The sequence below is a fragment of the Phlebotomus papatasi genome, chromosome 1 (genome assembly GCF_024763615.1).
Source record: "Phlebotomus papatasi isolate M1 chromosome 1, Ppap_2.1, whole genome shotgun sequence".
Taxonomy (NCBI): Eukaryota; Metazoa; Arthropoda; class Insecta; order Diptera; family Psychodidae; genus Phlebotomus; species Phlebotomus papatasi.
This window is the reverse complement of record NC_077222.1, coordinates 59,261,337-59,289,062: the sequence shown is the minus strand read 5'-3', so window position 1 is coordinate 59,289,062 and position 27,726 is coordinate 59,261,337. Positions and strand designations below refer to the sequence as shown.

The window sequence follows — 27,726 nt, the reverse complement described above, 5'->3', positions numbered from 1 at the left end:
TGAAGACTGTAGATGTTTAATTATTGCATAGATTTCCAAAAAAAAGATAGTTTGTAAAACACCTATAATCCAGAAAAGGTTATATTTAAAGAAAGACTTCTTATTAAAGAAGTCAATGTATTCTTCATGATATTTTTGCTAAATTAAATATTGAGTAAAGTTTTATAGCCAATTCTTTTTCTAATGAATTATTATGTATAATCTTATATTTTAATTGAGAAGCAGAGCATTAAAATAAAGAAAGGACCTAAATTAATCCAAATTAACTTGTAGAGAAATTTCTTTTGTAAATTATTCATGTACAGAGTGTTTTCATTTTTCAAAAATAAAATTATGTATGCGAGAAAGCGGGTGTCTACCAATTCCAGACTGCAGGACTTTTCAACTTGGGAGAAAGACCTTATGAGTAAATTTTCCGCATTTTACTAAGAAATTCATGAGATTTCAACTGTGATTTCTTGGTGTATTTTTTTTGTCTTCGTCGTTCCGTCTGACACGTGCTGGAAACTAAATTCTTGGGGTGTTCTTCTCATTTCTCAAAATGAGGGTCTTTTTTGCCCTCCCTCCTCAAAAACCCAATATAAGTTTATTTAGCAGCACTTCCCTATTCCCCCAATTTCTTCATCTCTCTGGCATTATTAAAGAAATGGCATAGACGAGAAAAATGAGACACGTGGATGTTTTACACATCCTTAAAATTTTCCCCCTTATTTCTAGGGTCAAAAATCAATCTCGATGACAAAAAGAAATAACCATTTTCGAATATACTCAATAGCAGATTTGTAACAAAATATTATGCGGTAGAAATAAAACGCCTTATTTTTTTTTGCTCGGGCTCTTATTTAAGATCTCTTCCTCATTCCTTTTGACGGTATAACTTTGCGTGCAAAGATTGACTTTTTTCCTTAATTAGTCCCTGAGGAAGATGGAAAAATGGCCAGAAAAATGTCAGGAATGATATTATAAATGTGATTTTTTTTGTGTTTTGAATTTTTTGGTCCTATATTTTCTTTATACTGAGTAGCATCTGCTTCGATGCAAAAGTAGACCATTTGCTAAAAATAATCGATCATCTCACTTTTCTTTTCCACAAGGGGGTGGATTTTGCGTGTATCCACAGAGTCCAGCAATAAATTTTACCTTTTTTATGCCTGTCAGCCAATCAATTGATGATAGTGCATGAAAGTGATCATGATCGTTTCATCATTAAATCGACAGAAATGATTGTGAAAAATTATTGATTTATGACAATTGCACTTTTGGGACAAAATGATAATGTGTTCTATGTTCTATGATATTTTTCACTGAAACTTTCAATTGAAAAATATAGTAAATTCTTTCGTTACACAAAAAATAACATAATAAGTATATTTACCTGATTTTATGATAAATTTTAAAGATTCAAAACTCATAATCCAATATAGACTTGTTAAAATATAAGTCGTATAAGTCAATTTTTTGCAAAATTCGCTTTCTCGCTTGTCGGATACTCCTTGATATCCTCTACCATCCCTGTGAATACACATACAGTGGGACCTCGATAGACTCAGCTAATTATTTCCAGGCCTGTTGACTCTATTGGAGTCCGAAAAAAATCATTTAAAATATAAAATTTTGATATAAAGAGGTAGTATTTTATGTTTATAGTATATCATTGCAAATTCAACACGATAGTACAATATCTTATTTAATTAATCCATAAGTTCTACACCCTCTGGCCCAAAATCGTATTCGTAAGTGACCATGGGTCATCGTGGCATAAAAACTAAAAATCATCACAACAAGCTGTCTCTTTAACAGTTCGATCAGCATAAGATGTTTAAGACCATTTTTAAATTATTTTGTTGGAAAATGATTAAATGGTTAATATACGAATTTTATCATAAAATTACCATGTCCTTATATAAATATTTTTTTCTTGTATTAAAAATGTTACGTGTTGGTACACAAAAAGACTGGTTTTAATTTCGAAAAAATCATATTAAAATAAATAAAATATGTTAGTGCAATAATAAAAGAAAAGTTGACTCTATCGGAGTCAATTTAGGGCCTAGTTGACACTATCGGAGTTCGTAGAGCAAAAAAATAGCTGATGACTTTACTGGAGATTGAATCTATTGGGGGTTAACTCTATCGAGGTCCCACTGTATTATACCAGAAAGTTTATTCCCAAAGTTAAGTGTTACAAATCTTAAAAATCCTATAATCAGCATGTAAAATCTCAGCTTGAAGTTGCTCTCCTGTAAAGTTGGCCATTCGCGACTTATTCTTTTTATATTCTAAGCTGTCGATGTGAGATAAAAATTTTGAATTTCAACGTATTAAATCTTAAAACTTAAATCTGAATCAGTCCTTAGCCTCGCTTTAAAATTATTCAAGAAGTGACAATATTGAGTATGCTGTAACGTATTGTATCATCAGTCTTATTGGCTAAGAATTTTAAAATTTTAGTTCTGAGATTGTCATGGCTTATATATTCTAGATTCCTTATCAGTGAAGTAAGATGTTTTATTTTTCTTAGCATTACACTTTTCCCGTAGAATTTTGGTTTTTAAACAAGTTTAGCATGCACTTACTCGATAATATCCGGATCCGTATCCCTAATATGCAATCCTAAGCCAAAATTTCATAAAAAACTCTTGCTTCATAAGAAATTAAAAAAAACTATATGGCTAGGTCTAACTACTGTGTAAGAAACACATGGTGATGAACAAGGTTTGTTCTCACATTTCAGATGATAAATTTATTAATAGAATTAAACAGTTCTTATTGATAGTAATATACTGTTCTTATATTTTCCTTTGACATCTCAGGTATGAGGACTAGCCTTCGCTGCACAATACATGTCCAGAGTTGTAATTCTTTTTGTATTAGCAAATTTCAAATTTTAAATGTATATTAAAGATTGTACTAAAATGTTATCAAACCTTAATACGTTTGATAATATTTGTTGGACCTGATACAGTTCATAAATCAGAGTTTTTTTACAAAAGAAAAATTGTAAATAAAAAAAAGATGATCTTTTTTTTTCCAAAAGAAAATTTCCAAAGACGAATCGCCAAAGATGATTAATTTTCTTTTGGAACCACTGATGTGAGCCACTAATTGGCACAATGAAAAGCAAATAAAAAGGATAGAAAACTGAATAGATGTGAAACATCACCAAAAGAATCGGAATCTTTGCTATTCTCTCTTCATCCATTAGAAGTGTTACCACTCGCAAATCAATACCCTTCTAGAAAATATGATTTTTTTGATAGACTTTCTTTCATCTCATCCACCCCTTGTGTGTTTTATACATTGTGGTGTATGTGTACAGCATCAAAGAACAACCCCCACACATTTTGTCAATAAACCTTATGGAATTATTTTATGTGTCACCATCATGCTAGAGGCTGCTTTGAGGACCAAAAAAAAACACATAGGCATATAAATATCGTTTGTAATAAAAACAGCAACTGTTCTTCACTCGTTTCCCTCCCTCTTGGTCCCTTTTGCCCTCCAATGGCCCAGCAAATGTGGAAATTTTATCCAACCATATATTTATACGGTTGATTTTTTTGCAAGGCACAGGGGCACTTTTGGTCGCTGAGTCCTCTCCCCGGACAGATGTTTGAATGGTCTCAGCACACACTACAGATCCGATATAATATGGGAGATGCACAATCATCCCTTAGCGCATGCCACACAGATCCTCCATCCAATCCAATCTTGCACACAACCAAAATACCCGACCACCGGTCACTTTCGTCTCTCTGCAGCATTTTTTGCCGCTTCTCTCCCTTTTTCCATCAGAAATCCAAAAGCAACTACCCTCAAAAATTGCTTAAAGTGAACATATATCCCAATCGATAGATGATTTCCAGTTCTTCAATTTATTGCGCCAAAAAATCTCATAATTCTACTGCAATTCTCTTATTCTACTTATGCAAAATATTATGTCCCTGATTTACAATTGAAATTCTCTCAAAATCTGCAGATAAAGCATTGCATTAGAGAGAGATTTTCATTCTGCCCAATGAGGTTTGACCTCCTCGACTAATTCCTCTTCAATTGCAAGACTTATTAAATCTATTGAACTGAAATAATTGCATTTCCCCTTCAATCCACATGCAACATAAACATATATTTTCGCTTTTAATCATAAGAATTTAACGGTTTTATGGGGAAGTTACAATGTTTGACTACATTGTCTACAGAGAATCTGAAAAGAGTAGCATTTAAGACTAGATCTGCACAATAATTAAGTACAGGGGTGCGATAGCAATTTATTAAAGCATAATATGACACACATTTTTTAAAAGAATAAATTAAGACATGATTCATAGATAGATTAAAGAAGAGTTATGAGAAAAAAATTAAAATCGAGTGAACTAGCCTACCAACCAACATAATAAAGAAAACATATCAAAATCAATGCGAGCATCAAATAATGGGTTTAATTATGTACGTGTACGCAAATCAAGCACTGGATTTTAAATGTACGAACTTTTCCCTTACCGTGAGATATCCAGTGAGTCAATTTTACCAGAGAATCTTATCAAAGGTTTAGACCCCTGATAAGAAATTTGGTGAGAAAAAGTTTTTCCGATCCAAAAAATCTTGGTAATAAGCTTCCAAAAATGTTGCATTTTTTAAAAGATCTGTTTAATCACTTTCACCTATTATATATATTGTATATATATTATATATATATATATATATATATATATATAATATATTGTAATAGTCTATCCAATGCTTCAAATTTCCTGAAAAGAGCAATGGGTCAAATCCATTAGGAACATAGAAAAAATTGAATTGTACGAAACTAGAATCGTCCGAAAGTACCGCGCTTTCCCCTATATAATTCTTTTCCTAAAGAATTAAAGAATGGAAATATTATATATATTTACGTTCAAAGATGTAAGTGGAGAATATAGATTAAAAGACTCTAAAAAAAATTGAATGAATTAGGACCTAAGTACTCTATATCAAAATTGAAAAATATGTTTCTCCGGAGGAAAGGTTTTCAAAAAGTATTACAAGATTTAATGTGATGCTTTCAAAAGTGATGTTAAATTTGGGTGTTCTTATATTTAACACTTATTTACAAGAACCAATTTTCTTACCGAAATTCTTTATAATCTCAGTTTATAATTATAAATAACGTAAAAAAAATGTTTCCTACTGGGCACAGTCCAAACCAAACGAAATAGTTAAATGAGTAATTGCTCGATTTTAATATTCCCTCAAACATTCTTGAATATCAAATTTGAAGGTAAATTTATCAGACTTGTGAGATTGTCAGGTATTGAATAAAACCAAAAACTTTCAAACAAGCAACTTAAACGGTCTTCAACCTAATGGTTTAACCTCGTTCTTGAATATTTTTAATTTCTAAATTAAAAGCAGGAGCAATTGAAATTTAATAATCCAAGAGATTGATTGCTTTTGTTTTAATATTTCAAGTCGAAATTTTGAAATCTTGAATTTTTAGAGGTAGCTCAACGGCCCTCTACACACAGAGAAGTGATTTTGAGAAAGCGGTGTTGAATTTGGGGTTGAATTTGGTGTTGGTGTTGCTTGAACACCAAACGTAGTAGCATTCACACCAAATTAACACCTAGTTTTGAATCAATGGTGTTCTATGAAATGCTTTGGCGGTGTTGTATTAACTCCGCCACAGAAATCTCTGAAATGGTGCAAAAGTAACACCATCAATTTTCTAAACAGTGCTGTTGCAACGCCAAACGGTGTTCGTCGCTCACCATCGACCACACACACAGAAAAATGAAAAATTCTTAAACAGAAACACCCAGGAATTTAATTTCAAATCCCATCCAATGAATGCCAATGCCCTAATTCTAAATCCTTGATCATTTAGTTTTAGTTGCAAATCTGTAATTCTAATTGTAATCTCTAATTTTGGAATATCGTGTGTGCCGATGCAAGGGTTCCCGATATGCTTTGAATACATTATAGGAGTTCGTGGCGCAGCTGGAAGATGCTCGACTGTCATCACAAAGGTCGCGTGTTCAAATCTCGGCGCAGGCTTAAATGTTGGAAAAAGATTTTCACGCACCAAATGGCTTTGAAATACAGAGAATATCATCCAGGGAGGGCCCCAAGCCCTCAAACAATGGTCAAAAATTAATCAAAATCACGCAGAAAAATGGAAAATTCTTAAATAGAAACACCCAGGAATTTAATTTCAAATCCCATCCAATGAATGCCAATGCCCTAATTCTAAATCCTTTGATCATTTAGTTTTAGTTGCAAATCTGTAGACATTTTTCATTTATTGGTGTAAAAGGAACACCTATATTTTCTTGAGATGGTGTGATACAAAATCCACAATGGTGTTCTAACAACGCTAAATTTGGTGTTAATAATTGGTGTAAAATTGGTGTAATCAGAAACCGAAAGCCGGTGTTAGTTACTTTGTGGCACCACTTGGTGTATTCTGAACACCGAATTGGGGTTAGTTGATTTTGGGGTTGAGGTTGGTGTGTCCGACAACACCATTTGGAGTTGTTATGCCACTAAAATTTCTCTGTGTGTATGTATAACAGTTTTCTGATTTTTAGAGGGTCGAATCTACCTCTAAACAGCATTCGATCATATGGACGTCGAAGTCTCTCATCATACGTAGAACACTTGAGTGCAGTGCCAAAAAAAGGTTTTTTGAGCCACACTAATGTATATTTTGAAGTATTTTTTTCCAAAATTTTTATTTTTACTTACTAAATCACGTCTTGCTTGACTGGCTGTTTAAAAATTTATATACGACTATTTTACTGATCAAACCAAATAAATATTTTGCAATAAAACGTAAGTATCATTTTAAATCAATCAATAAATGCGTGATTAGATCCTTACCGATATGTAATCAATTAATCTCGGATTGTTGATCGTACCGGGATATATGTTACAATGTATTCATATTATATTGCTATTGTATCCCGTGTTAGAAGAATCAGCTAAGTCCTTTGTATTCCGCCCAGGATTAAAAGACCTTCCAAATAAGTTCGATTTTGAGAGGATTCGAGAATACAGAATGCGAACCAAAACCAATTCACAAACTTTTGGAAAGAGTTGTGAATTTTTCTCTTCAATAACTTATTCATTTGAGTTCATTAAGTTAAAAAAAAAGAAAATAAAGCAATGTGTGGAAGAACCCTGCTTGCACCTATAGATTTTTTATTCTATCACAAAATCAAGCTGTTAGCCGTGTTTTACCACTTTGTCTAATTTTTACTAGAAAGCGTGAAATTTAAAACGATCAATGGTTTTAACATATTTCGGTATCTGAGTTAAAAAAAAACATGAGAGAGTTAAGATCCTCCCAGTTGGTTTATTTGTAAAACATGAGGGTAGAACCCTTCCTTACCATCTCTATTTGACACCATTTTGTTCAACAAGATCGAGGGTTTATTTTCCCATGTTTAAGTGATAAATATAAAAAACGCGTAATGAAAAAATCCCCTTCAACCAATAAAAAAGTCATTTTTCCAACTCCCTAATCATATAGCCCTCCAATAAGCAAAACTGCGTTTAACAAAAAAAAGCGATGTAATTCAATCAACAATTTCTCACACAAATCAACAGAAAATGTAAAAAATCACCCCTCTTCAGTACAAGGAACCAAAAAAAAATGCTACAGGGAAAAAAGTCTAAACCATGGAATAAAAAATTAACCCTACTTGACCTATCGACTTGTTGCTGTATCACATGTTGAGTGCATTTTATTGAGAAGTTTGTTTTGATGATTTTGAGATTGGTGGAAGATCAGGGTAAAAAAAAGTGACGCAACCCCTGATAAATTTCTGCTTGGGGATTTTTTATTTCAGTTTTTTTAGTCCGTCCTTTCCCTATTTCACAAAGTTAAATGTGGTTCATGGATTTTTGTACAATATGAAAAGAAATACAGGAAGAAATTGAGAACAAGAGGTGGATTATGGCAAATGGGTGGCTAATCGGGAGAGACTAAATTCAAGGATCTGGACTTTTTTGTACCCTCAAAAATGAATCTTTTTGCCAGGAAGAGAAAATGATGAAGATAAAAAAAGTGGCAGAAGAATATCAAATTTTAAGAGAGCGCAAGGTCCTTTTTTATGCTTCTCCTGTATAATAGAGATTTTCTGAGGAGAAGATACAGGGCAGGAAAAGTAACCTTAAGTCCGTGGTTTTTATCCCTATTGTAGGATATTTCACTGAATTTTGTGCATCCACCCTCTGCATATTCACTTTTTTGTCACATGGATCTCCTTTTTTGCGGCAGATTTATTTTTGCTCCGTCAGGAGGCCAAACAGGTGGTAAAAAAAGCAACTGCCACTGAAGAATTTTGGGCTGCCAGACAAAAATGTGATCTTCGTTTCTTGAATGAAATGAAAAATGAAACTGATTGCAGAGATTATCTGGGAGTATCGGTTAGTTTTAGTGGGTATTTTCCGGTGTTTCCTTTCCTTTGAGGGGACAAATCGAAGGTCTTTGAAGTGGGTGGTGATGTTGTGAGTTTCTTACCCATTTTATGCCACGAGAGTGAAAGAATTATTGAAAATATTTAACCCACATTTTGACATTTTATTTTTAGAAAAACCCTGCATTCAGCACACATGAGCATTGGTGAAGGAAACCCCGAGGTGATATTTCTTAATAAATTGTTGGTTGATTTTTGAAGCTTAGCGAGTCAATTAAATTTTTTATTAGGTTTAAATCATTAGGCTGTTTTAAGCCTAATCTAAAATTTAAAAAAAAAACTAGATGAACTTATTTTAGCCGAGATTATTTAACATCAATTTTGGAGTGCAATCCTCTAGAAATGTGTGCAAATTGTAATATGAATTACATTTTGGATCCACATAATCGTATCAAACTGATCTTATACGGGCGAATTGGACAAAACTGAGTGTATAGAAATGTTTATCCCAAATTGAATTCATAACCGAATTGATACACTTTCCGAGTTTCAACAGTGAAGTTGACTAAAAGAATCCAAGTTATAAGTTTATTTCAGCTTATTACTAGGACACTAAAAAAATCAATACAATTTTGTTAAGCTGATTTATACTTTAGTCAAGTTTTAACAATTAAATTTATTTACGTAACGAAAGACCACTTGGTAAAAAGCACAAATGAAACGTGATTTTACACTGAGAAAAAAGCGGGGGTGCGATTAACTGTTTTTTCCTCATAACTTTAACACTTTTTAGGTGTAAAAATATATCAACATTTTTTAATGTTAATTTTACACCTTTTTAAGGGTAAAATTAACATGAAAAAGGGTAACTGTAACCCCTAATACACCTAAAAAGCATAATATTTACACCGATTTCGGATCAATACTGCAGGGTAAAATAAACATTTCCGGAATGTTATTTTAACTTTTTCGGATTGCTCTCAGTTTACTTATGCACAACGTGAATATTTCAACTGTTGTTGGAGTTTGAGGAGTTCAAAGAAGGGGAGTTTCAGGAACTTTAGTTATCCATATCCATAACATACTAAAATGTTTGCCCGGTATAACCGGAAATTTTATTCTAGCGGATAAGAGGATGTTAACATTTACATTTTCCCGTTCTATATCTAAAACCGTTCCCATTACGGAACAACGGTCAGAAGTACTAGCAAATGGACGAACAGAGTGGATATCACATGAATATCAAAACATATTTCTACAAACTTTGGTCCTGATAGGATAAAATGGGATTGTGGAACTTTACCTCAAATCACAGAATTAAAGATTCTAAAGAATTTCAGACTAAAAAAGGACGGAGTATTGTAAAGGAATTTTCTACAAAAAATACAATTCTTATTAACTACCCAGTTATTCATTGTAAAGAAAAACCGAAATAAAACTAATTTTATGAATGGGGGTCCGGAAATCGCCGGAAGTGGAAAACCACTCAGGGAAAATACATCAACTTTTTTCAGAGCTTTCGGCTCAGTCTCCAAGCCTTCATCAGTTATCAAGTCTTTAAATTGGTTTGGAGTGCAAACAAAAACTGTCTCCCTTACACCACAATAATCCAGAGAGAAAGGAAAATATAAAATTTTTTATTGTCTAGAGTAGTGAAAACTGTTACATTAATAAGAAAGTGTCATCATTCTCTACATGTGCCCGGTCCAAATAAGTCCGACCAAGTTTAACGAAACTCAGAGAAGAACTTAAAGGCTTGATCAGTGATGAAGGCTTGGAGACTGAGCCGAAAGCTCTGAAAAAAGTTGATGCATTTTTCTTGAGTGATTTTCCACTTCCAACGATTTTGGGACTGAAACTGTTCAGAGTTTCATGAAAAAACAATAAGACTTATTTTTTTACTACTCGAGCTCCACAGAAAGAGCAGTATAATCCCTCGAATTTGAGTTAAATATATTTTTCAACTCCCTTACCCCCCAAGGGGTCGTATTTTGGTAGAATTTTTGGAAATCTGAAGTTCAGAGTTTCTTGACATCACGCTGTTTGTCCGTTTGTGCGTCTGTTTGTCCAGCCATTACCACGCCTAGAACCCAAACGGTTAGACAGATACTTGGGCATTTGGGGGGACATTCCCATAAGTCGACCCTGCGGGCCATTAACATGCCCTACATCTTCCTTTATCATTTTTTTTTCGAGGAGATTACTCGAAAATGTGTCAAGCAATTTTTTTTTCATTTTTGGATATGTTTTAGAGCTTACTCAGTCGGACATTTCGTCCTTATTCGAAAATACCGTTGAATCACCTCTAACAATTTTTCAATGACAAAGGTTAAAAGGGCTCCAGAGAGCGTATTTCTCAACCAAATGGTGCTATGATTGAGCTCGTTGGAAAGGCCTTTGATTTCCTGACAAGCCTATGTTAATTTCAATCGGTTACTAAACGGTAATGTACCGGGGGGTAGTCTCTGAAATCTTATATTTAATTAAAAATCGTAGTGTTTACAACGATCCTAAGCTTATTACTGCCCCAGTCGTCCCTAATTTCGAACTTCCACAAAATGGAATTATTTTTAATTAAAACTTATAAAAATTAATGGATATTTGAATAATCAGATAATAAAATTGTCCATAGAATTGATAAAGTATTAATAAAAATTTAGTACTGTACTTATTAAGGAAAAATTCTGTATTATATACCTAGAATTTTTAAGAATTCCCGTTTGGAGCACGATCTAAATTATGTTATTCTACCTTTATTATCTTTGAAACGAGCTAGAAGTCGGTGTATGCTTAGGGTCAAAAGAGTCAATATAATCTTAGTTAAACGATAATTAATATTGCTCTAAATAAATGTGAAAAAAACAACAAAAAATTTAACCTTCGGTCTTTCTAATATTACCTACTTTAAAATTCTCTCAAAACGGGTAAAATCTTTTTCCGTTTGATGCATTTCACCATAAGAAGACCCAACCTAATTTTTTGCACCAATAAAAAAATTTAAATGAAGTCATTTGAGTCACCCTTCCAAGAAGAAACTGTCCCAAAGGTTAACGCTTAAAAAGGGTAACAATCCTTTTTTATTGCACTAAAAATAAGATGCTCCGTTACATTTTTTTTCTCTCTGGCAAAAGGTCAAAATTTTCTTATTTTATTGCCCTTTTTGAGGCGTCAACAGTTACTTTGCTGTTTACAGCGTGGGATTATGGAAATTTTCGAGAAAGAAATTGTCTTTTTTTTTCACACCGCATCCAATCTTCATGGTCATAGTCTTGTTGGTCAAGCTAAAATCTCTCGCTGGTCAGTAAAGTCAGAAAGGTAGGATAATGAAACCCCCTTAAAAATTATGGCTCATTGTAAAAAAAAAGAGTGACTAAGGGGTCGATGTTTTCGGGAAAAAATCAAATGGTATGTTCAGCCAAAGAAATGGAAGACCCTGCAAAAAGATGCAAAAAAAATCTGCATCGGGCATCTTTTTATATTAAAAGTGACATCGACCTCTGACTGTGCTCTCGAGGGGAATTTAGGGTCAGCTTAGGCGACCATCCACAGCCCAGAAAAAGATGTGTCCTCAGAGGTATTACAATGAGCCTTTCAATCGCCTTCCCCCTTCGATTATTTTGCCTTTTCATATCTTTTTTTTCGGTTCCTCAAGGAGTCTCCCTCGAAAAATAGCATCTTTTGCCACAGTCCAGCTGAATTTGAGATTTAAAGAAATGCAAGAAGGAACAAAAAAACAGATGACATACCTTTGTTAGAAATCTCAGCACGAGGAAGTTCCATTTTTATTGTGCTTCGCATCCCTAATTTTATAATCAGGGAAAAAATTTCTTTGACCACGAGAGCTGCACGCGTCTTTCACCGGCAAAAGGACCGTTTAAATGGACAAATAAAAAAGATATTTTACAGTGAGACTTTGTAAAAATCCTTCTTCAAATGAATATTTTCATTCATCCTGATTTTCAGAGTGTCGATTTTTCTGTCATTTGCTCTTTTTTTTCGTTATCGAACGTGGTAGACGAAAGACGAGGAAAAAAGTGTCCGGGAGGGCTGGAAGATTGATGAGACTCTGAGAAAATCTAGCGACTTCATCACTTTTTCCTTAAACTGTCATTTCAAGGACCGTGTAGTAATTTTCTATAAAAGCTTCAGCCACCGCTGACTAAATACACCCTCTTGTCGCATTACAAAAAAAAAACTTGCTTGCGTCATTCGGTTGCTCACAAAAGACATCCCCAAACTTAGGCAGGGCTTCTGAATAAATTTTGATGCACATCTCTTACAAAATGTACAAATAATAAAGTTAGATGGCAGAAAAAAAAAGATACAAAAATCCTCAGCATCGTAGTCCAGAAAAAAAGAACCCTATATCTATAGCAAAATTTGCCACTATTGTTGCAAGGAGCTAAGCTGCCTGTTTTTCCACAACTGATGGCAATTGAGACCATCTCATACGAGACATTTCACCCCCTCAATATCAACTTCCATTCACCCTCATGCGATTCTTCCTCATTTCCTTCCTGGGCCACAAAATGTCTCCTCGTTAGCAAAAATCCGATATCTCTCTATTTAAATGATTTTAGTATTTTGCCAAGTTTCGAGATTGGGTAATTCACACTTTAACGCGATAGAGATCTCCTTTAAGGATAAAAGGTGAGCTCCCGTGTAAAAAAGCCTCAACACTCGAAGATGACAACCATAAAATTTTTAGAGTCTTTTCAAATTAACATTTTTTTTGAGATTGTAATCCTCTTATTTGTGAAATTGCTCTCGAAATTTCAAAGATCTCTGCTCTTTATTCACAGTCACGGACTTTTCTACCATTCAGATACTTATCATAATTTTTTTTTTGTAAATAGAGCTTCACTTAGATTTTTTTTTACTTTCAATATCTTGCGTTGGCTAAAAGAATATTTATAACTAAAAATAAAATAATACTTTAGACTGTGTACGTATATATTTGACCATTTTGAGTTACTTTTTTAAATGTGTCAAGAAACTTTTGGCCGATGAAAAATGATCAACTTTGTGGGAAAACAATTATTTTTGATATGAAACAATATTTTTTTAGGTTGCTTTTTCTATAATTTTTTCCACCTGGTTTCACGAACACAGATTTGTCAAGAATCTTTTGGCCGGCACTATAATTGGAGTTTTAAAAAAAAAATATGGAAAGTTTGGGAGGTCTATATCGTGTAGTTTACGAGATATTTAAGTTTTTAAATTACATTTGGGCGGGAATTTTATTGTTTTAAAACTTCGAGTAGAATCTTTTTTTTCCTAAGAAATTATGGAAATGTTTAGTAGGGGATTCGTTTATCTTTTTTAATGTTTAAAAACTTTTTTTTCTATAAGAAGATTATGCTAACCAGGGGCCAATCAAGCCTAATAAAAGTCAACCTATTTTTCAATTTTCCTTGTAAAAATTTTGGAGATATTCCATCGTCACTTAAATAAAATTGCTCGTGGTTCTTTTTTTATTTCGGCGAACATTAATAAATATGTATTTTTACATAGCTTTTAACTCTTTCGCGTCACACTTTTATTCAGCAGATGAATTCATGTAAAATTGAGTTTTTCCTAATGCTTTATGGTCAAATATAATAGTTCTGAGAGGAAAAAAAAATTCCATTGCGTGAAAACTCGGAAAACCCCGGGTCATATATGACCCTATTGTCCTCAAGTGAAGTGTACATACCATTTTCAAAATCTATATCACGGGCTTTTCAAGAGTTTTTTTTTGCTTGAAGTTATTAATTTGGCCAAAACCATGGCAAACTGGATTGTCTTGATGAACACTGTACTCCTGGTGTTCAAGGAATCTTCCTGGTAATCCCTTGAACAGTCACTGTCACAATATTTTGAGTGGTATTTGGCAAAAATAAACTTATACACATATTTATTCACACACAATACAATTGCAGAATATGAGACGCTTGCAGAATACTCTAAAATATTGCAAAATATGTTATAATTCATCAGATATAAGATGAAATGTCCAGGAGCAAGATGTCCCACCTGCATTTCACAAAGAAAAACAATGTCCCAACTATATTTCGCTATAGGTTTGGGACGAAAACACTGTTACCCTTGGGGACAATAGGGTCATATATGACCCGGAAAATTCTACACGTTTTTCTGGAAAATTGAGAGTAGTTTATTATATCAAAATATGCAATATACAATCTTTGGATATTCTATTTTGTGTTTCTAAAGAACTTTTTGCTGAAAAAAATAAATTAATATAAAAAATTTTGAAAAAGAAAAGTCATTTCACAAAGTTCGAAATTAGTGATTTTTGATCTCAAATATTTTCTTTTCCTGAATATCTGGAGTCTTAAGAAAATTAGCCAAGAATCTTACATACCTCTATTATGCTGTCGTGCACAAACCGATAGATTTCAATTAATGTTAAATAGTAAAAAAAAATTGTTTTTTTCCCCGGGTCATATATGACCCTAATGACGCGATAGAGTTAACGCACAAATTCGAAATATATCAGACTTATAAGTCAATTCTCTTTTGGAGAAAACTTGCCATTAGATTTCAGTGCCTCTATACAAAAACGTATGGAAAAATGAATATCAAGAGTCCCCTGCGCATTTTATTAGGTCTATTTCCCAACAATTGAGAAAATCATCAAATAAAGTAATCATTTGACACGAGGAACGGAGGAATCCAAGACAACATTTTTAATATTTATTAAAACACGGGAATGCTGATGATTTCAAATAAAACAACGAATTGTGAATTTTAAAACATTTGTAATTTTTGAAGAGAAGTGATATCAATTGAATTCAAACAAGAACTAAGCTTTTTTTGGTGAATCCAGATTAACCAGCACTTCTATCCTTCCTAGCAAAAGTCTCTTAGGCTAAATTCCTTCGGCGTTCAATACTGAGAAAACATTTGATGTTGTTGGAATAGCAGGAGAATTCTGTTTCTCTTCCTCCTCATCATCAGAGCTCTCCTCATTCTCATCCTCAGAATCCGTGAAATTCACAAAGCTAATCTCACTAAGTTTTGGATCTTTGCTCTGAATAGCAATTATATCTTTCAGCTCCGGATGATCAAGCCATATTGCCTCATTTTTAATGTAATCGGGCGGTAGAAGATGGAAACTGAACTTACCGTCGAGAGCCATCCGAAGGAGACTATTTGCACTACGATAGGTTGCTGGACGGGCTACTTTGGCTGTGAGGAAGCCTCTCTTGACGGCCCACTCATCGCACACGGTAATTGGGGACCAACCGTATTCGGGATCGTGGTAATCATGCTTGAGACTGAGCAGGGACACGAGATCGACTCGTTCACAGAGGTACCGAATGGCTCCGTAAGGCTCCCTCAGCTGGGCTATCGGATAGCTGCCCATGAGCACCTAGACCACAAACAAATTATTTTATTAAATAACGTTCTGTCCCTTTTGAATTTTTTTTTTGACTTAAACAGTGGCGTACTAAGAGATTTTGGCGTACGGGGCGAATATCTTAACGAACGCCCCTTCCCTAGGGTGTTTCAAAAAAAAAATTTTTATATCTTTTTGGCCCGGCCGGAAAATTAATCGATATATGATGAAACAATTAAATGCTTCTTAGACATGAAAAATATCGGACGTCGTTTAGAGGTGCTCCAAGGCCAGTTTATATAAAGTGAAAAATCTCGAAAATTCATAAATTCGCCCGGAATAAATTTCTCTATACGGAAAACTACTGAGAATTTTATCTCAATATTTTAGTGGAATATTGCTAATTTAGTAGACAATGTTTTTGCAAAATTTTATTGAGATCGGATAAGAAATAGATTAAAAAAAATAATTGGCAAGTTTAAAATGTTCAGAAACAAAAATGTGCCAACTCATTTATTCGCTAATAATTTATGTTCTAGTAATCAGAATTTAATTAATGAGAGCTCATTGGAAAGGTAATGAGTTATACTCCTAAGACCTGTCCTTGAAAAACCTTTTTTAGCCCCCAATAAACTTTCACGAAGCATTCTCCATTTACCCAAGTAACAAAATCCTTTTTTTTTATTTTCGTTGACCCTGTTTTGATATCGACCTAAAACACAAAATCCTTTCCTCCTAAGACCTGTCCTTGACAATTCTCTTTTTTAGCCCCAATAGATTTTTTTCACGAAGCTTTTTTCATTTACCCAAGTAGCAAAATCTTTTTTTTTTAAATTTTTTTGTTGACCCTGTTTTTACATCGACCTAAAACACAAAATCCTTCTTTGCGAGAATTAAATGTTGAGAGATATCTTAAGAATCCATATGCTGGTAACGCTGAAATCGGTAAAATGACCGGGAGGTGTGTCATTCCACCATCTGGAAGATTATAATTCGGTTCAAGAATTTCATGACTGATGCTCAGAAGCCAGGACCAAGTGGCCGAAAGCCCAGGATTCAGTACAAGAGGAAGTAACAGAAAGTACTAGAGCTTTTTGAAAAGCAATTCGATCTTTCCGTGTAATATGTTGGAAAAATGATGGGAATACATTGGAGCTTCGTTCATAAAATCAAGAGGAGGAATGGTTTGATAACCTACAAAGCTCAGGCTGCCCTCATTTGACCGACAAACAGTGTCAGAGTGCTAAAACAAGGTTGCGTAAACTCAACGTTCATCTTATCGAAGGATTTTAAGGCTATGGGAAACATATTTAATACGTCTTACGCTTCGGAAGATTAAGAAATATTGGGGAATTTTGAAGACAAATCTCAGGAAAAAGGGTCAGACAGCTAGAAACTTACCAGATTTCGATAGGAAATGTTCGAAAGCCATCCGAAACCGTGGAGAAGGGTTTGTTAAGTCCCTAATGAAGTGAATTAGGAAGAAGGTGTGATAATTCGGTGAGAAATCTTTGGAATAAAAAAGAACCAAAAATTTTATAAAAATCACAATAAAATTTCCGAAAATATATTTGTTTTTTCAAACATATGCTGTGGTTCATAATTGAGAGCCTTACATGCTTTTATAGAGCATAAAATAGGTAGATCTGATGCCAGAGATCCTTGGGAACCCATGCAAATTTGGTCCTGGTAAGAGTAATAAAGTAATATAAAATAAAATAAAATAAATAAATAAAAAGATTTATTTCAATTCAATTTCTTTAAATGTTTTTTATTTCTTCCATTTTAGCTGCAAGAGCGCTTGAAAATCCGTTTCATGTTTAGTCATTGTATTATACAACTTAGAATTTTTAAGGCCAATGAAAAGATTGCGTAAGAGTGTGTATTTTTAACCCTTTAAGGACGATTGGAACATCGGTGTCCCATAATGCAAATAAATTTTCCTGACTACCTAAAGTTATTTTTTTCTTATGTCTGTACATAATTGTAAAGTAGAAGGTTGAAGGAATCTAGTATATTTTTTGCAAGGCTCTAGCTATTTGATATGTAGTAAATATTTAAGCTCAAAAATGGCGAATATTTAAATTCTCAAATTCATAATTGATTTTATTTATTTTTTATACTTCTCATTTTTTTTTTAAGAAAACCCCTTTTAGCAATAAAAACTACAATACTCATACGTAATATCTTTAATTATAGTGAAAATTATTATTCATTGGTATTGTCAGAAAAATTATTTAAATTTTTAGGCTATTTTTGTCCCTATCGTTCATAGAAGCACAAAATACACCGAATCAGACTCTATTGGACTTTCCAAGGTTAGATGTAAGAGTTATCATTGATTATGTTTCTCAGTTTAATTTTTATTGCTGATATTCAGTCCGTAAAAAGTGTGTCGTCGTTAAAGAGTTAACTGATTTAGACGAAATGTAGTTTATTTAATAGATCTTGAAGTTTTTCACACGTTCAATCAATTTTAAGAGCTCAAACTCCAAGAGAGAGCAGTTTTAACAATCGTGCTTTTTTTCAACATCTCTCCATCCTGGTTGACAAACGGTAAGATATATTGACTTTCGGTCTTCGGTGACCCACCCAACGAGTCAACATTTTCTATCGAACTAACTTACCCAAATTACCCCATCCCTTTTATCTCCTCTAAAAACATATGTTTTGACTTTGCAAAAAATTGGCCCTGGCGATTTCGTTCAGTTAAAAAAAAAATTAAAAAAATTTGCTACTTGAGTAAATGAAAAAAGCTTGGTGAAAAAATTTTTTGGGGGTAAAAAAAATTGTCAAGGACAGGTCTTAAGAGGAAAGAATTTTGTGTTTTAGGTCAATATAAAAACAGGGTCAACAAAAAAAATTAAAAAAAAAAGATTTTGCTACTTGGGTAAATGAAAAAAGCTTCGTGAAAAAAATCTATTGGGGCTAAAAAAGAGAATTGTCAAGGACAAGTCTTAGGAGGAAAGGATTTTGTGTTTTAGGTCGATGTAAAAACAGGGTAAAAAAAATTTTAAAAAAAGATTTTGTTACTTGGGTAAATGGAGAAAGCTTCGTGAAAGTCTATTGGGGGCTAAAAAAGGTTTTTCAAGGACAGGTCTTAGGAGTATAACTCATTACCTTTCCAATGAGCTCTCATTAATTAAATTTTGATCACTAGAAAAGATGAATTATTAGCGAATAAATGAGTTGGCACATTTTTGTTTCTGAACATTTTAAACTTGCCAATTATTTTTTTTTAAATCTATATTTCTTATCTGATTTCAATAAAATTTTGCAAAAACATTGTACACTAAATTAGCAATATTCCACTAAAATATTTAGATAAAATTCTCAGTAGTTTTCATAGAGAAATTTATGAATTTTTGAAATTTTTCACTTTATATAAACTGGCCTTGGAGCACCTCTAAACGACGTCCGATATTTTTCATGTCTAAGAAGCATTTAATTATTTCATCATTAGATTAATTTTCCGGCCGGGCCAAAAAGATTTTTTTTTTTTGAAGCACCCAATATCACACTTTGATTCGCTTTGTTACGGGATTCCGTAAATTAAAAAAATACTAGATAACATATTTTCATAGAAAATTTATTCCTCTACACCTTTGTAAAACACTATTTTCTCTATCTGAGCGAAAAAAGCGCATTTTAACACTTTAAGGACGATTGGAACACCGGTGTCCCATAATGCAAATAAATTTTCCTGACTACCTAAAGTTATTTTTTTCTTATGTCTGTACATAATTATAAAGTAGAAGGTTTAAGGAATCTAGAATATTTTTTGCAAGTCTCTAGCTATTTGCTATGTAGTAAATATTTAAGCTCAAAATGGCGAATTTTAAAATTCCCAAATTCATAATTGATTTTATTTATTTTTTATACTTTGAATTTTTGTTAAGCAAAACCCTTTAGGCAATGAAAACTACAATACTCATAAGTAATATTTTTCATTAAAGCGAAAAATATTATTCATTGGTATTGTCAGATAATTTACTTAAATTTTTGGGCCATTTTTGTCCCTATAGTTCATAGCAGCACAAAATAAACCGAATCAGACTCTGTTGGACTTTCTAAGGTTAAATTTAAAACTTATCACTGATTATGTTTCTCTGTTTAATTTTTATTGTTGATTTTCAGTCAGTAAAAAGTGTCTCGTCGTTAAAGGGTTAAGCTATTTTACAGAAAACACACAAAAGACTGCAAATTGTTTAACCAATTGACGTTTCTTTTCACCGTGGGACATTAGAAATTGTTTCGGTTTTTGTTACTTTTTGCTCCATACCTTTTGTTACTTTTTACCCCAAGTGGTCGCTTTTAATAAAAGGATTTCTGGAGAAAAGAATCTTTGTAAAATTCTAAAATAGATAGCGGATTCGTATTCAAAGAATATCCAGATAATTTGAGAGATATTGACCAGTGCATCAAATTTAATATAAGTAGCTAATATAATTGATATCTTCTGCACGGAAAATATTTCAAAAATAGGGCTAAAAATATCAATATTTTTTATTTTCTAAATTCCTTGTTCAAATTCTAACAAACTTACGACATTGAAGAAGATCTATGGAGGCTATCTATGGAAAAAAAAATTAAGCTGCTATCTTATTTATCTTGGAAGATATTGAATTTTAAAATTTTCGATTTGTGACTTTTTGCCCCAGTCTCCCCTATCTGAACATTTGGAACTTCTTTTAAAAATAATTTCATATTATTAAAAAATAATCATGGATTGTAGGGAGGCGAGGTTTAGATATCTAGAACTACCTCTTTTCCAAACAATTTTAACATTCTAATAATTTCTTCTTTCAATAATAATTTTGAGAAAGGGGTGTGGCCTAAACTTTAATGACAGGAATATTATTTTGGAAATTATGGAATATTAATTTTTGTAATGCTCAAAAATTGAGTAAAAAAAGGTATATGGGGATCCTAAAAAATTAAAGGGGCGTGGCCACTATAGATTTCAGGCGGGACTTATTGAGGACATCAAAAATAACTGATAGGTTCTATAACGCAGTTTAAAATTAAAATAGGGAAAATTTCAAGGTTCCGAAAGAAAAATTTTCGAAAATTAATCAAAATATGAGCTTACCTGAAGGCTTCTAGGAGTTGCCGATGGAAAAACCAATCCCGGACAATCGCATAATCGGACATTTTGCGTGAGAAAAATAGTCTGGAAGTGCTTTGTGTGGCCAGGAGTTCGACTCACACTCACAACTTTGCGGCCCATCAGAGCATTCATCAGCGAGGACTTGCCCACATTTGGAAATCCTACACAGCCAATTGTGAGAATGCCATTTTTGTGTGGCACATAGGTCTGGAAGTCGAGATCTTTCTCTTCCTCATGCACAATTTCTGGCGTCTCTGGTTCGTCCTCCTCATCATCCCCATCGCTCAAATTGAGCTCCTCGAGAATCTTCCTTTCCCAACTGGAGATATCAACAGTGCTCTTGACAATATCACTGACAGCCTTGTACACTTCATGAGCTCCCTCAGCCGCCATTCGCATCTTCCCACGTCGGCGACGGATCTGGATACCGGTAGAGGAGCCCTGAGGCCCGCGCAGATTGTAGGAAGGGAAAGAGGTGAAGGTGAGGATGTGGAGAGAAGGATATTTCTCCTCGAAGTACTTCTTCCACGCGAGAACAATAGCCGGAGGCACGAGATCAATCTTATTGAGGATCAGAATCATGCTCTTCCGGAGCTCTTGGTTCACGTACTGATAGAGAGAGGGCGGAAACATGAGAGTTGGAAAACGAATATCCGCAATGAGCAGGACAATATCCGAGAGCTCAAGAACACGCCACAATTGACGCCATGTCTCTAAATTAAGTTCACAATAGCTCAGGATTTTCCGTTCATCGTAGTGAACCTTTTCCAGATTCTGCATGTAATCCTGCGTGGTCAGAAATAGAGATTCTTGGTGACCGGAAGAGCTTGAGAAGATTAGATAAACTTACCCTGAAATACTTGTTCTCGTTCCATTCCAGCTTCTCCTTGGACATCTCAAAATTCCAAGGAGGCCTCTGCGGGAAGTCGTATCCTAGGAAAAAATTGTCTCCCACCTCGAGACCCTCAGGCGGAACTGGACAGAGTTCCTTCTTAGCAAACTCCTTTGCCTCTTTGATTTGCTTGTCTGACTCGCGGTAGAAGTGGAAAACGTAGCGATTGACTCGTCCATCAGCCCCAAGTTTTCCTGGCTGGAAGTTCAGCTTCTGAACTTCCAAGGGTTGACCCCGCCTAGCAGCTTGATCATCAGATTCCTCATCCTTTAATGTCTTGTTCAGAAGGTAATGATTGGGATGTGCTGAAAGTAAATCTCGAGATTAGGAAAAATTCCTGGTCCCAGTTCATGTTTTCTACAGACTTGCTTTTGCTTGCCTCTTTGCCGCCAACTGTTCTTTCTTCTTTTTCCCACTGAAGGCAATCTTCCTGCGTCCCTGTGGCATTCTGATATCCTGAAATTATTCTTCTGAGTCACTTCCTAATTAGTTAAGCTGGGAATATGAGGAATTTTGCCAGGAAAATTGGCTATTTTTGTGAAATCCACGAGTCTGTCTGGCACAAAATAACATGAAGTTAGCTTCGAATAACGGTTTTGAAATAACGGAATTCATACACTGTAAAAATTTTATTTCTCAAAACCTACTAAATTTATTTTCTTTTACTCTCATAAACATTCCTCCTCTTCCTGATCTTCCTTCATCATCTGCTCAATCAGTTTCTTCCTCTCTTCTGCCTGACGCATTTGTCTCAGTACTAGATCTTCAAAATCTTTCTCTGTTACATTCTGGGAAGTCTGTGTGGCGGATTTACTGTCTCTCGGAGGCTCTCCAATCCATTCCAATTTAAGGGGATTCTCTGGATTGCCCTTCTCATACGCAATGGCCATTTCTGAGGCTTCCCGTGTCTTGTATTCAATAATTGCGCTGCCCAATTTCTTCGTAGAGACCACAATTGCTTCAATATCTCCAAATTTCTGAAGGAATTTCCTCAAAACTTCCTCGTTGTAGCCCCCATTTGTAGGATCCCCCTTGGCAGCATGCCACTTAATTTTTATTCGATGCTTGGATGAATCCCATACTGTTGAATTCTGGAGAGTTTGGTGAATTTGCTGCCTTAGCAATTCCTGTTCTTCTTCAAGAAGACGAGATCCTTCCTTTCGCAGCCTCTCAATTTCTTCCTTGAGCTCATCTTCAGGAGATTTCGCCTCTGTGCTGTAAGATTTCTTTCTATTAGCCTCTGCATTGGCTGCTCTCTCCCTCTCCTCGAGATCCGCTTTTAGTTTCTTCCTCTTACTGTCCAGCTGCCGATTTCTGAGCTCAGCAGCTTTCCGGGCATTCAAGACTTTGTCATATGCTGCTCTTGCAGATTCGTCTGAGAGGATTTCAAGTGCTTTAGCTAGTTCATGAAAGAGTTCAGCTGCTTTGGGATTGTCTGGATTTTTGTCCGGATGGCAATCAAGGGCCTTCTTCCGGTAGGCTTTCCGGATCTACAAAAAAAACATTCAAACAAAAAAATAACCTCTTTTGTTATTGGACAGCTTTTTCTGACTTACCTCAATGGATGTAGCTGTTGTTTCCACTCCTAGCAATCCATAGAGATCTACATCTGTGAATTTCTTAATATCAACCATTTTTAAACTATTTATTCGGAAAATTAAGAAAAATACGGATCACACAACAATCGCTCGCATTTACAAAAAACGTAAATAATACGTTAAAAGGGTTTGAAAATTTCAAGAAATATTGAAATTTATTGTGACTGGTTTTTATCCTGCAATTTAGCCAAAAAATACAAGAGACAAACAACAAGAAATAGAGAATATGATTATTTCAACATGTTCGTAGTGCTTTTTAATGAAATTTCTTTTAAAATTAATAAAACTTTGAGAAATTGAAAGCTTGAAATTTTCAAGCGCGTACTTGCATGCAACATATTTTCGCCACTCTTCGCCTTGTCTTGAGAAATCCCCGCCATCTAGCGAAATCCAGCAAAAAAAATCCCGCGTAAAATTTAAATTTTAAGTAACTGCCATAAAGCAAGTGATTGTAATTTTGAAGAAAATGCCTCGGAAAATGCTCATGAAGTGAATATTTTATTTATCACTTTAATTTTCTACACTTGACATTGCCTTTTTAAATTCTAAGAAGTGTCCTGTGTATATCGCGTTTGTCGATTAGCCAAAAAATCCATGGTTAGAAGATAACCGTGTTGTCATTCCAGTCGTCACAATTTGCTTTCGCGCGTTCTCCGAGGCAAAAGATTAAATTCCGGGAAAATTCACATTTATCCCGTCTTTGATCCATCTCCAGGATGTGAAAACACTCCTGAATTGAATCTGTATAGAAGTCCTTGAGCTGGCGATCCCTAAGTTCCTTCGTGAGCACATGCAGCACTTTGTGTTTGTCTGGAAACTCATCCTCATTCGTCATCTTCATCTCTTGGAAAAAGCAGTGAATCAGGCATGTTCTGTCGTACTCTGATCGTCTGTCATAGTTGGATTGGCTGTTGTTCTGTCCGTAGCCAGATCCAGAGGATCCAGATGATCCTGAATAGCGACTTCTGTCTCGGTCTGAATTTCTGTAGGTACTGCGTCGATATCTGCCCTGTCTGCCACGCAAATGATCCCGATTTCTACTTCTATAGTTGTCCTGATCCGAGTCACGCTGATCGTCATCATCATAGTCGTTGTCCTCGTCGATTTCCTCACCGATCTTCCTCATGCAGATTCTAACAATTCTTTTCACATCGTCCTCTGTTGGTCCATCCTCTGTCTGGCATTTGAGCCCCGCTGCCACAAAAGCACAAAAGCTCACACAAATAATCACTCCCACAACCAGGAGAGCTACATTTGATCTCATTTTTCTCAAACTGCGTTGCATATCTGTTCAGCAAAAGTTTTTATAGAGCCAGAGACCATGCTTCGGTGATTCAAATCAACTAAAATTGCACTTGTCCATCTGTCCAGTCACTTCCGGATGGCTTTTGTATGCATCAATCTTTGCAGTGACCTAATTAGATCACTGACTTTTTTTGTTGTCTGGACAGGTGGAGGTAAATATAAGGTCTACAGTTCATGGGCATCGATCTGTATATTTCCAAGTCTTTTGCAGCAAATTAAAAAAAAAAAGAAAAAAGTTCAAAGAATTTTCAGTTAAGAAAATTTATTGGGATTTTACAATTTTTTTTTATTATTGCGGTTTCAAAACATGCTCCTGGGTGCAGCATCCCCAAATAGTAGCTTCCAGGAGGGTGGTGTAGTAAGCCTGGCTGTTCCATCTTCCTTCTTGGGCAGAACACCAAGGTATTCATTGAGTTTATTGGTCATTTGTCGTGCATCTGGGGAATTATCTCCCTCAGATACATATTTGTAGAGCAAAAGAGCAGGTATATTCCGTTCTTCGAATCTCTGAAAGAGTTGCGAAGCAAATCCACCACCCAGGATATGAGGAAATCCCTCGCCTGAATGCTGCTTCCAGTTCAGAGGACTAATTTTGTCATGACGAATCCTCTGAAATTCTTTCGAAGCATTGTACTCAAAGGGACTCTCTTCAACAAGATGCTTCTCATGAGCATAGCAACTGCTGAGAATTATAACTTCTCTGAATTTCTGTTTCTCCACAAATTCCATAAGTTGTTGGAAGAAATCAAACATCAGGGATGCTACCAAAGGAGACCGGATTTGCAGGACAGAGATTTTGTTCGTTTCTGCGACATCCACTGTAAAGAGTTCACAAGCTGTTGTTGTTGAATCCTTGTTGTCTCGCCAGTACGCAGGAGGTCCAATGATAGGAATCACAGCCGGATGCCACAGTATTCCTACTTTTTGCATCTTCAGTGTCTCAACAATCAAATCCGCTGCCAGTTGAGCCACATTTCCCACACAAACACTAGGAATTACAAGAATTCCATCTGTAAAGTCCACACTAGATGTTAGCTTTATCATTTTAACAAATTTTCCTCGAAAATTATCAAGAAGTTCAGGAAATTGCAGGTGTACGGAGGATGAAGCTGCAAGTCTAACCGGAATTTACAGCGTGATAAACAAAAATTTTGAAGTGACACATGATACACTGTAAAAAATAGTAAGTGAAAAATAATTTAAAATTTCATGAAAATTTCAACATAAGAATTTTTTACAAATTAGATTTTAATAATTTTTACTAATTTCGTTGCTTAAATCCGTAAATGTCGTATTTTATCTTCCTTGAGACAAATTCTATAGTAATGATTTTTAAGATTGTTTTTTTTTAGAGAATGACCAAAAAACAGAATAATATTCTCTGTGACTGGGTGAAAGCGCAAGGGATACGATACCGCCCTGGGATTATGCACATTACACTGAATCCCGGGTTTATGCACTTCTTGCTTATGCATATAGAATTATGCATTTTTGCCTACTATTAGGAGTCAATTTCAGAAATCATTTTTTAAATAGATGTTTAAAATAGATTTTTAAAAAGATGAAAATAAATCAATCAATCAATCAATCAATCAAACAATCAATCAAATACGCCTTGATATTTTGTGACGTGGGAAATTTGAAAACACTATATGCATATTTTTCAGAATAAAACTTTAATTTCTTTTATTAAGGTAAAATTTTTAAATATTCTATCAATTTATTGTAGAACCTGGTCAAAAAGTATTGTTTGTTATTGCATTTCTTTTAGACAGTTGAATCTTTTCGTTCCGACTACTTTTAATCCGCACGGAATTCGTTGAAAACCAGGGAAAACTTCCGATTCATTGCCAATTGCGATCAACGCAACCAGGCTCAGAATTTCAATATCTGGTAAAAAAATCCAAATTTAACCAAATCCACCAAATCCGTTGAAAATTAGGCCCTCCAGGTTGGTTGAACTTTGACTTTGAATAATCCAAGATGGCGATATTTCTGGCGATAGGTGTCGACATCGACATGTTCAGCTGGCCTGCCTCCAAAACATATCCAAAAATGAACAAAATTTGCCAGGGCCAATTTTTGCAAAGTCAAAAAAAAAACATGTTGGGGTTGGAGGGGCGGGGGTAATTTGGGTAAATTAGTGCGGTAGAGAATGTTGACTTGTGGGGGGGGGGTCACCAAAGATCAGAAGTCACTGTCTCTCACCGTTTGGTAGCTAAGATGATGAAAAGTTAAAAAAAAAAATTGGATTGTGGGATTACTGCTCTCTCTTGGAGTTCGAGCAGATAAAAATCATCTGGTAGAGTGGGTAGAGTAATCGCGATTCCATATATGGTAGTAGCATTACTTATGGCCACATTAAGGGCATATTTGCTCACAGCTTCTTTCCTTTTTGACCAATTAAGACAAAATTTTAACTGTAATTTCTTTAAAGTACCTCCTTTCTAGATATCCAGGTGAATTTATTGGGAAATTCTCTTACGTCTCAGAAAAAGTATGATTTTTCCAACAATGTAAAATTCATAATAAACAAACTTGCAAAATAAACTTAGAAATAAAATATTTTAAGTGCAAAAGAAAAGAAAAAGATTTTGGTTTCATAAGTTTCTATTATTTTTTTCTTAAGTTTTTATAATTTTTATTCATGATTGTACATTGCACTATTTGTTGCGAGCGCAACATATTTAAATTTAAAACTGTGGAGTGTGTTGCCCTGCTGAGGCGACGAGGGCGCTAGCGACGAGGAGAGGAGGTAGAAAAATCAGTAGCAGCTGATAAGAAAAAGAGCGCCAATCGGCCTCTCTTTCACCACTGACCGCCGAGGAGGCAACATCAATCACCTCGCCCATCTCCACCAGCCCAATCCCCAGCAGCAACACCATCATCACCACCAAGCATTGAAGCCACTGAAGCCACCGGGAGCCCCCAAGAACACCAAGCCCAATGCTGAGCTTTCCGGAGTAACCTCTGCCACATCCACCTCTCCCAAATTCCCATCTCAACCTCCGTGGGAGTGTTCTCACCGGAGAACACAGGGGAGTGTGGGACATAGTCCTTGCCCCGAACGTGGGACC

At 34.8% G+C, this 27,726-nt stretch overlaps 4 protein-coding genes across 4 annotated transcripts; all 4 read right to left on the bottom strand.

The window, feature by feature from the left end:
* Nucleotides 1-15,143: 15,143 nt before the first annotated feature.
* LOC129809489 (guanine nucleotide-binding protein-like 1) lies at nt 15,144-22,312 on the bottom strand. Its single transcript, XM_055859332.1, has 4 exons — nt 22,112-22,312; nt 21,705-22,051; nt 20,837-21,640; nt 15,144-15,777 (listed from the first exon to the last, which is right to left on the bottom strand). The coding sequence occupies exons 1-4, from the start codon at nt 22,191-22,193 to the stop codon at nt 15,274-15,276; spliced, it is 1,737 nt and encodes a 578-aa protein (XP_055715307.1). The 5' UTR covers nt 22,194-22,312; the 3' UTR covers nt 15,144-15,273.
* A 43-nt stretch (nt 22,313-22,355) lies between these two features.
* LOC129809490 (dnaJ homolog subfamily C member 17) lies at nt 22,356-23,462 on the bottom strand. Its single transcript, XM_055859333.1, has 2 exons — nt 23,303-23,462; nt 22,356-23,236 (listed from the first exon to the last, which is right to left on the bottom strand). The coding sequence occupies exons 1-2, from the start codon at nt 23,378-23,380 to the stop codon at nt 22,415-22,417; spliced, it is 900 nt and encodes a 299-aa protein (XP_055715308.1). The 5' UTR covers nt 23,381-23,462; the 3' UTR covers nt 22,356-22,414.
* Nucleotides 23,463-23,823: 361 nt separating this feature from the next.
* On the bottom strand, nt 23,824-24,623 carry LOC129809488 (general odorant-binding protein 71). The gene has a single exon (XM_055859331.1). The coding sequence runs from the start codon at nt 24,606-24,608 to the stop codon at nt 23,943-23,945; it is 666 nt and encodes a 221-aa protein (XP_055715306.1). The 5' UTR covers nt 24,609-24,623; the 3' UTR covers nt 23,824-23,942.
* A 281-nt stretch (nt 24,624-24,904) lies between these two features.
* Nucleotides 24,905-25,809, bottom strand: LOC129809486 (proteasome assembly chaperone 2). Its single transcript, XM_055859330.1, has one exon. It carries the CDS (start codon nt 25,691-25,693, stop codon nt 24,950-24,952), a length of 744 nt encoding a protein of 247 aa, XP_055715305.1. The 5' UTR covers nt 25,694-25,809; the 3' UTR covers nt 24,905-24,949.
* Between the last annotated feature and the right edge of the window lie 1,917 nt (nt 25,810-27,726).

Excerpts from the sequence above, each read along its gene's own strand:
- LOC129809486 (XM_055859330.1), bottom strand. The coding sequence starts at position 25,693 with ATGATAAAGCTAACATCTAGTGTGGACTTTACAGATGGAATTCTTGTA.
- LOC129809490 (XM_055859333.1), bottom strand. The coding sequence starts at position 23,380 with ATGGTTGATATTAAGAAATTCACAGATGTAGATCTCTATGGATTGCTA. Across the intron at positions 23,237-23,302 it reads CAACAGCTACATCCATTGAG|ATCCGGAAAGCCTACCGGAA; the intron begins GTAAGTCAGAAA and ends TTTTTTTTGTAG.
- LOC129809488 (XM_055859331.1), bottom strand. The coding sequence starts at position 24,608 with ATGAGATCAAATGTAGCTCTCCTGGTTGTGGGAGTGATTATTTGTGTG.
- LOC129809489 (XM_055859332.1), bottom strand. The coding sequence starts at position 22,193 with ATGCCACAGGGACGCAGGAAGATTGCCTTCAGTGGGAAAAAGAAGAAA. Across the intron at positions 22,052-22,111 it reads AAAGAGGCAAGCAAAAGCAA|CACATCCCAATCATTACCTT; the intron begins GTCTGTAGAAAA and ends ATTTACTTTCAG. Across the intron at positions 15,778-20,836 it reads CAACTCCTAGAAGCCTTCAG|GTGCTCATGGGCAGCTATCC; the intron begins GTAAGCTCATAT and ends TTTGTGGTCTAG.